This window comes from Nematolebias whitei, chromosome 11 (assembly GCF_014905685.2).
Source record: "Nematolebias whitei isolate Nwh7 chromosome 11, NemWhi1, whole genome shotgun sequence".
Taxonomy (NCBI): Eukaryota; Metazoa; Chordata; class Actinopteri; order Cyprinodontiformes; family Rivulidae; genus Nematolebias; species Nematolebias whitei.
This window is the reverse complement of record NC_056508.1, coordinates 4332059-4341572: the sequence shown is the minus strand read 5'-3', so window position 1 is coordinate 4341572 and position 9514 is coordinate 4332059. Positions and strand designations below refer to the sequence as shown.

Here is a 9514-nt window from a genome sequence, read left to right as displayed (position 1 = left end):
GAGCACAGGATGCTCTCCACTGCACACCTGTAGAAGGAGGTGAGGACTGAGCTTCCCAGACCAGCTCGCCTCAGCCGTCTGAGGAAGTAGAGTCTCTGATGAGCTTTCTTGATCAGGCTGGTGGTGTTGTTGCTCCAGCTGAGGTTGTCATTCATGTGTACACCCAAGTACTTGTAGCTGGAGACCACTTCCACCGCAGATCCTCTTATGTTCAGGGGGGTGTAGGTGTTTTTGTTCCTTCTGAAGTCCACAATCATCTCCTTTGTCTTCTTCACATTGATGTGAAGGTTATTCTCTCTGCACCAGCTCTCCAGGTGTTCCACCTCCTGCCTGTAGCTGGACTCATCATTGTTTGTGATGCATCCCACCACCGCTGTATCATCTGCAAACTTTACAATGTGACAGCCTGGATGGGTAGCTGCACAATCATATGTGAGCAGAGTAAACAGGAGGGGGCTCAACACACATCCCTGAGGAGAGCCAGTGCTGAGGGTTATGGTGGAGGAGGAGAGGTTGTGGATCCTCACTAACTGTGGTCTGTTTGTTAAAAAGTCTAGTACCCAGTTGCAGATGGAGGGGCTTAGTCCTAGTGTGGATAGTTTGTCCATCAGGGTTTGGGGGATCATGGTGTTGAAGGCGGATGTGAAGTCCACAAAGAGCATACGGACGTAAGAGTTTTTCTGCTCCAGGTGGTTGAGCGCAGTGTGGACCACAGAGGAGATTGCATCCTCTGTTGATCGGTTCTCACGGTATGCATACTGATGAGGGTCCTCGTTGATGTTGATGGTTGTTTTGATGTGAGTCATGACCAGTTTTTCGAAGCATTTAGCGACTATCGGGGTGAGGGCCACTGGCCGATAGTCATTCAGACCAGTCACTGTAGAGCTTTTTGGGACTGGGATGATGGTGGCAGTCTTCAGGCAGGTGGGAACTGTCTCCAGGGTAAGTGAGGTGTTAAAGATGTCTGCCAGCACCTCGCAGAGCTGATCAGCACATTCCTTCAACACTTTTCCGGGGATGTTGTCTGGGCCAGTTGCTTTGTGCGGATTAATCCTCCTGAAGGTACTCCTTACTTCTGCTGAGGTCACGCTGAGATGCTCTTCATCCGGTGGTGAGGTGAGTCTGGTGCTGGGTGGTCTGTTCGGGTCTTCAAAGCGTGCATAGAACTTGTTGAGGGCATCAGGCAGAGATGGGTCTTTGGGACATTGTTCACTCCTTCCTTTATAATCTGTTATGCACTTAATGCCCCTCCACATGCTCCGAGGGTCTTGTGAGATGAATTGACCCTCACAAGACCCTCGGAGCATGTGGAGGGGCATTATTATTATCTACTTAACTTTTTTTTTTTTTATTCTTTTAATCTTATAAACTCTTTTTTTTTTTTTTTTTACCTATTTGTGTTTTATTTCCAGTCTGGGACAGAGACAGCAGCTGAGTCTTCCTCCTCTTCAGGGAAGTCCACCAGAGATCACCTCCAGCTAAGAAGTGTGTGATGAGTGAACTGTGAACTTTTCCAGGGACCTGTTCCACCTGTGGGAGCAGCTCCAAGAGGCTGTGACTAATAATGAGGCCAAATGCAGCCACACTGAAAAACGATCAAAGCTCTACCTCTTTATTCCTGCTACTGTTGCTAGTGAGAGGTTTCCTCCACCGCTGGAGATGTTCAGAGATATTCACTGCAACTAGATCTGTGATTTTAGGAGAAAATGTGGACAAGTTGGTCTTTTTGACCAAAAACTTAAACTTGACTAGTTAAGATTGTAAACTGTTGCTGCTTATTGTTCTGGTTCTGACTCTTGCTGTATTTATTAAGATTTTTATTATTCTTAGTATAGTTTATTTATTGTAAAGAGTGTTTATTTAAAATATCATCCAAATGTGTCACTTTTATTTATTTTTATACAAACGTATTGTTTACTTGACATATTTTCAAAATAAATGTTTTGTAAGTCTTCACTGTCTTTTTTTGTACCAAAAATGAACCGAGCCGAGCCCTGCTTTAAATCGAACTGAAATGTGATTTAGCGTACCGTTACACCTGTAGCTCAGTCAGGGAGTGCAGTAACGTCTCCACCGTCATTAAAACCTGTCACAGGTCCATTTTGGGCGTTCAGGTTTGTTTACGTTCATCACGGAAATAAACTGGAAGTAGAACTTCTTTATCTGTGATTTTTTTTAAAGGAGAGTTTACCACTCTGCACGTCAGTACTTCTGTTCAGAACAAAAGCCCACTGCATGTGAACGCTCGTCATGAACGGATTGTGTCCATGTAAACGATACATTTGAATTATTTAGGTCGTTTTCACACCAGATAGTCCGGTAGACTCGGTGTTCACACCTCCCTAAACGAACCGGACTTTCTATGAAAACGAGCTAGAGTTGGATTAAAGCGGACTAAACAGGGCTGGTGTGAATGCACCCTCAACCTGAAAACATTTCAATCTGGTCAAAGAATTTTGCGCATGTAAACACAGCTAGTATAAGGAGTAGGGCACTGAGTGGTTAAACAGTGGTTATCCTCCCTGAAGAATGAAGCCACAGGGTGAGGCCTGGCCTAGCATTGTGTTGTGTGAATTGATGCTTTCAGTGGGGAGGGGGCTCTTCTTAAAGTGTACTTCTGTGTGCTCATGAAAGTGTTAAACATTGAAATGGGCACTTAACAGGGTTGCCTCTTTGACTGAAATATTTTCCATTTCAAAATATGTAACGGTCTCTCTCACAGACTGGTTTTTATTTATTTATTCATCATTGTGGATAAAACTATAGATACGGACCTAAAATGTAATGTAGTAGTTGCAGGACATCCCCATCTTATAGTCAAAGCCCTTTGGAGATTGCACTAAACTTTACAAATAAAAATAAAACTTTTCCATTAAATATTGCAGTCATCTATGTCTGTTAGAAAAGTGTTTCATGAACCACGTCTGGACAGATTAAGTGCTTGAATTTCAATCAAAACCGTCGTCTGTACTACATCTACAACCCAACAGTTTTCAGTCAGGTCATCTGGACTTTGCTGAAACGTTTCACCTTCCATCCAGAAGGCTTCATCAGTCAAGGAAACACACAACACAAAACTGATTCTTCCCCCGAACAGCTTACTCCAAAGTGGAACAAACCAGTTATGTTGGTGGTAAGATGGTGTTTTTGGCACACACCCTCCTCTGGAGCTGGCCCTCTTCCTTGTTGACAGTCGTGTCAAACTGGTTCAAAACCAAAAATGTCCATGCTCAATAATCCAGGTGTACAATCCAACAATTTTCAGTCAGGTCATCACTTTGTTGGTTTTGAACCAGTTTGACATGACTGTGGACGAGGAAGAGGTCCAGCTCCAGAGGAGGGGCCGTGCCAAAGATAACCAGTATTTATAGTGCTGACTGGAATATGACTAGAGTAATAAATAGAAACAGGAACTGGATAGAACAATTATTTAATATCCAGTTAGAAACAAATACACGGTAAAACTATTAGGCATTAACAACCTAACACTCGTATGTAAACTCAGATCATCTGTTTGAATAAGACGGAAAAACAGTTCCGTGAAAATGACGTCACATTTTGTTGTTACCTGTCTGTGGGCTAATACCATGCTAGCTCACGTGAGCGTGCTGTCTAACACAGTCAGTCCTCTGGACGGACGTAAGCAAGACACAAGGTTTTACCTTCTGCATCCGTCCAGAGGACCGACTGCGTTAGATGTTTCTGCCTGGATCATGGAGCATGCTTCAGGATGTTAGCATGTTAGCTTCCGCAGACTCACCGAGTGATTGACGCCCCATATAAAGACGCCCAGGACCGGCTCGCTCGCTCGAAACACCTTCACCTTCTGCTGCACGAAGTGCTTCTTTTTCGTCTTGGTTTTGGGTGCCAGGTTCGTGGTCCCCGGGTTACCGAGGGCAGCCATGGCCGCAGTCTTCCGTCGTCCCCTGGACAGCTGGGGCGGCGCAGACACGTCTTCTTCCTTACGGGTAAAGCAGCCTCCGGCAGCAGCTCCTGCTCGCGGAGATTACTCTGAAAATCAGGTGACGCGCTGAACTCTGGCAGGTTAACCCCAGGTGTTTTACTAAAACAGCGCGCGCTGCTGAAATGAGCATTACTCCGTGTGATTAGTGACTCGACCAGGCGCAACTACAGAACACAGCGCCCCCTCGAGCCCACACCTGGCATCGTTTTCTACTTCTCCATGGACGCAGATGGAAACACTACAACATTCTGATTCCCTGTTGCATGCTCAATAATCCAAGAATGAATTTAAATTTACTGTAGTAGCAGAGGGTCAACACATACTCTTTAGTGTGCCATCACTTTGCCACCTGAGACTTCCTCAGTCTGAGGTGCTGTATTCAGCTCAGTCTCTTAAATAGCACCTTCTCAGAGTGGATCAACCAGTTTGCTGCTGACAACCAGAACCAGCTGATCACATGCTCAAGAAGGACCATCAGCCTAACAATGGATCATTAGCACCTGATGGCTGTTTACTATTCACAGGGGGTTGAATTATACTTTTTTTTTGAATGTCCAGAGGACCAGATTGAACTTTTTTGGATTAGATCTAAATATTCATCTTTTCTGCTCTCCTCCAAAATAAAAGAAATGCAATTTAAAATGAGCCAGAAAAGGGTAGAGTGCCCTCTCCGGGTCAGGGAGGAGGTCCTGCCCCAAGTGGAGGCGTTCAAGTATCTCGGGGTCTTGTTCACGAACGAGGGGGGAAATGGAACGTGAGATCGATAGGCGGATAGGTGCAGCGTCTGCAGTGAAGCAGGCGATGTACCGGTGAAGAGAGAGCTGAGTCACAAGGCGAAGCTCTCTATTTACCGATCGATCTACGTTCCTACCCTCATCTATGGTTAGGATGCCTCCTGGACGCCTCCCTGGTGAGGTGTTCCGGACACGTCCCACCGGAAGGAGGCCCAGAGGAAGACCCAGGACACGCTAGAGGGACTATGTTTCTCGGCTGGAATGGGAACACCTCGGGATTCCCCTGGAGGAGCTGGACCAAGTGGCTGTGGAGAGGGAAGTCTGGGCCTCCCTACTTAAGCTGCTATCCCTGCGACCCGACCCCGGATAAGAGGAAGAAAATGGATGGATGGCAATTTAAAATTATAAATAAAAGGTACCCAACTAATGATTGTCTGAGACACAGGTTTAAAATGGATGTGGATACATGTGTATTCTGTGAGAAAGTAACTGAGGATTTAGATCATCTGTTTTTCACATGTACAATCCTTTTGGCAGGATCTTCACCAGTTTATCTGTGTTCATGGGATACATTTAACAGATATAATCACCCAAGAGATTAAATTTGGTGTCATTATTAATGATCATAACATTGACTACGGTATAAATAATGTTCTCTTTTTAGCCAAACGTTCAACCTTTATTCATTCAGGTAAATCCCACTGAGCCTCGAGGACTCATTTACAAGAGACACCTAGTTTCAACAAAGAATGATGACAACATGACAGTTATAAAAAGGCATACAGATTTTTATTTTTTTTACAAAATAAAATAAGATGGCAAAAACAGTAACAAAAACAGCTAGATTATAAGGCAAATGTAGAAAACTAAAAACAGGAACATGTCTGCGTTAGTCCTTGCCAGGAGCAAACATCACATGCACAAATGTTGCTTCAACCATCCCTAACTTTTCACAAGTAGGATGAACATATTATTGTTAATATTTTGTAAATATAATATTACTGTACTGTATTTATGTCCACCAGCTGATGTGATGTTCAGTGTAACACGGTGTTCAGCTGCAATGAAGCTGACTGAGATCTGATGACAGGAATATTTTGCTAACAATCAAACTCACTATTTCAGTAGCTTTGGTTCATTATCAACAGATATGCATTTTTTTCAACACGATAATGCCAGACCACATTCTGCAGCAATCACAACATCATGGTGTAGTGATGTACATGAGGTACGTGTCACTGTTGTATGACACAATATATGAATTATATATGCATACAATATTCACGAGTTCTTCATTTTTCTGACTGTAAATGCCGTGCATTGAATTTAACAGAAATGTGAACGAGAGACGTTATTTATCTTTGACCCATCAAATGAATGGAATCATTTATTTTCAAAATCAAAGTTTAACATCAAACATTTACATTAATTTGGCAAAATATGAAAATAATAACAGACAGTTTCACAGAAAATGAACTTCAAATCACTCGGCGGTGATTTGAGGACTTTGCTTAAGATATTTCTAAAATATCTGTACTGATTTATGAGAGAGAGGTGGGTTTTAGAGTGAAAGGAGATTATCTTACAGAGAACTGTGTGAGGGAAGTTTAATCTGTTTAACCAGAAATTGCACGCTTCGTCAGATCCTCAGCCCGTCCACGGTACACTTGAGTCGAAGAGGAAATCTTTACCTGGTTTGACGATGGATCAGCTCAGTAAGAGTCCTTCAGACTGTTTCAGCGCCTCCGTTCAGAACAGCTAGAAATCCTCGGAGAGTCGTGCGTGGTTAGTTCAAAACAGAATTATAATCCCAAAACGTCCCTGGTTCTTCATAACTCCAAACTCTTCATAACCGGCTGCACTCTCAATCTGCTCATTCTGTTGGACTATCGGACCTGTTGTCAGCTCTCATTCCAACATCTCTCAGAACTCTCATTCTCTTGGAATTCTGGAATTCTTAATTCTTCTCATTCTCCCAGACTCTTGGACTCTAACATGAACTGAGAAGTTGCCACATTTTATTTGGGTCGACTTCCTGTTCAATTTAGAGCTTTCTGATTCGTGGAAGGACCAGAAAGAGGAGTGGTTTCTGACGTAAGTTGTTTATCAACAGTCGAGGTCAGAGAATGAAACTTGTTTAACATACAGAAAAGATTATTGCAGAAGCAGCAGACTTTTTGGAGTCTCACACTTTGTAATCTTCTGAAAAAGTAAAACATGACATTTCTTCTTCAGTAAACATTTTAGTTGACCGAAGACCAACCTTTCACATACTTACGACAGTTTGCTCATTTCAGACAGGAAATCAAGAAATGCATATTCAGGTGATTTCTGCTTTGAATGAGGAATAAAAATCATTACTTACTGTTTATGTAAAATAAAAATTAGTAGTTCTTTTCAACCTGTAAAGCATTGAGTGAACTAACACAATTTGATTATCAAAACATTTGTAAGACAGCAATGATTATAAAGGATTGTCTTTTCTGCTTGATTAATTCAAGAAAGAAAGTTCATCAGATGGTTCAGACTTATTCAGATCAATGAAAATAACAGTCTCTGTCCATCTGGTAGATTTGAGGTTATCTGGTTCACTACAGTCCCCCCTTTGGAAATCATCACCTGTCCATGGGGATGAATTCCAACCGTGAACTTAGACCTTCAAATGTCCTTGAGCTTGATGTAATCCAGCAAGGAAGACCAAAGTCAGAAGTAATCCAGAAAGGAAGACCAAAGTCAGAAGTAATCCAGCAAGGAAACAAAGTCAAGGTAATTCCACAATGTTCTTGGTATTCCATTGTGTTGATTATAATCCCATATCGTCTCGATAATCCCATTGTAGCAATGCCTTAACCCCTTGGAAACAGAGTCTGTAATCCATTGGAAAAAGTCATATAATCCACAACGGTAAATCCACAGCGATTGGAAGTGTTGATTAATCAGCATACAGAGGGGTGCCCTTGGATTGAACTGAAGAAGCGGCCACTGGATGAAGAGTTGAGACCAACGTCAGGATTGCAGGTCGCCTCCAGCGAAGGTTGTCTCCAGCGACGTCCAGCCTGTGCCGTTCTGGTTCAATGTGTCATGCAATTATGTGGTTTAAGGTGGGCTTATGAAGGGGATTTTACATAAGGCCTTAAACTATATGCATCTGGTGTGTAAGCTATTATGGTTGGGAACAGCTACAACTACCAGTTAAGGGGTGGAGAATGCTGAAAAGGGGTACTACAGGGGTTTATGCCTATAGAAAAGTGTTCCAAACTATTTTTCCATTTCTAACTTGGTTTAAGTTAGCTTTACATGGTAAAATATAGTTTGGTGTAATTGTCTGTTGTCTTTTAGACGAACGACTTGAGATTGAGTGTTTGGTTTTCCCATAAATGTTTTGGAAGTCTATGGCGAGACTTATCAAAAAGAATTAGCTATCCCCCCGAATAGAATTGTTCGAGTAGGTTCGGCTTAAGCGTTGTGAGATCAATGTAGATTATGGTACTCAAAGTAGCAATAATATACATTGACTCCGCAAAGATTGCAATTTAGTGAATGAACTGCATGTTGGCATGGTTAAAGGCTTCTTAGTCTCTAACTTACTACACAACAAAATTCATTCTTACCTCAGAAACAATCAAAATCAACTAAACAACGTTCCAACATCGACAAGAGTAGTGACTAAGCATCTAGAAACATCGTTTCACAGCTTCTCCTCACCCTGGTTGCCAGATTCAGTCACGTTGTCCCGTTTTATCAAGGGTAGGTCCTGTGAGTTTAAACTATGGTTAATTTTATTATCCATTAGTTATCTTCTGCTTGGATGACCCTTGTTCCCACGAGGTCAGATTTTGTGATGTCTTTGTCTCCTGAGGAGTTATTGCACGCCTTGTGTAATTTAACCTGGTTACGGTGTACCCATTTAACAGTTGGCTCTTTTTGGCCTTTACTGATTTTTATCTGGTAGATAATTGGAGACACTTTATCAGTTATCAGATGGGGTCCAGTCCATCTGGGCATCAGCTTACGGGCCAGAGTTCCGGTCCCGGACTCTACTCTCCCAGTTCTGGGTGCAAACGTGTAGTACCAGACCCTGTCTCCCACTTGGAGTTCCTCGTAAGAGGCCTTTTGGTCGTAGTACGCTTTGCGTCCTTCAGCTGATTTTTCCAGGTTTTTCTGTGCGAAAGCAAAAGTGTTCTTAAGATGTCTTTCCAAGTCTTTCATGTATTGTTGTGTGGTGTAGGCTGTTGCCATGGCAGCATCGCCTGGTTGGTACAGCAGGTGCAGAGGGAGAGTCATTTGTCGACCCGTCATCATCTCGAAAGGAGCGATGCCAGTCGACGTGTGTGGAGTGGCCCTTATGGCCATGAGGACCAGAGGGAGTTTCACGTCCCAGTCCTTGTGGTTTGCGGCTACGTATTTTTTCAAAATACTCACCACAGTCCTGTTTGCTCTCTCAACCTGGCCTGAAGCCTGTGGGTGGTAGCCAATATGGAAGTTGGCTTTGACGCCTAGCGTCTTCCACAGTTCCTTCATTACTTCACCTGTGAAGTGTGTACCTTGGTCTGAGTTCACCCTCAGGGGAAGTCCAAACCTTGAAAATACATGATTCATTAACAACATAGCAGTGGTTTGTGCTGTGTCATTAGGGGCTGGTAGACATTCTACCCATTTGGTAAACGCGCAGGTTACCGTGAGAAAATATTTATTTCCTCTAGAGGTCTTAGTGAGTGGTCCGACCCAGTCTATCTGGAGATCCGACCATGGAAATGCAATGCCTCTATTATGCAGTGGTGCTCTGTGAAGTGGTCTGGATGGTTGAAACTGGCCA

The 9514-nt window shown here is 43.1% G+C and overlaps 1 protein-coding gene across 2 annotated transcripts in view; it reads right to left on the bottom strand.

Moving 5' to 3' along the window:
- LOC119417430 (phosphatidylinositol 5-phosphate 4-kinase type-2 gamma) overlaps nucleotides 1–4133 on the bottom strand; it is an 80480-nt gene extending 76347 nt beyond the window's left edge. For both annotated transcript variants that reach the window (XM_037684636.1, XM_037684637.1), the window contains exon 1: nucleotides 3761–4133. In XM_037684636.1, coding sequence (XP_037540564.1) covers nucleotides 3761–3904 — 144 coding nt within the window. In that variant the 5' untranslated portion in view covers nucleotides 3905–4133. The remainder of the gene's footprint in view (nucleotides 1–3760) is intronic.
- Between the last annotated feature and the right edge of the window lie 5381 nt (nucleotides 4134–9514).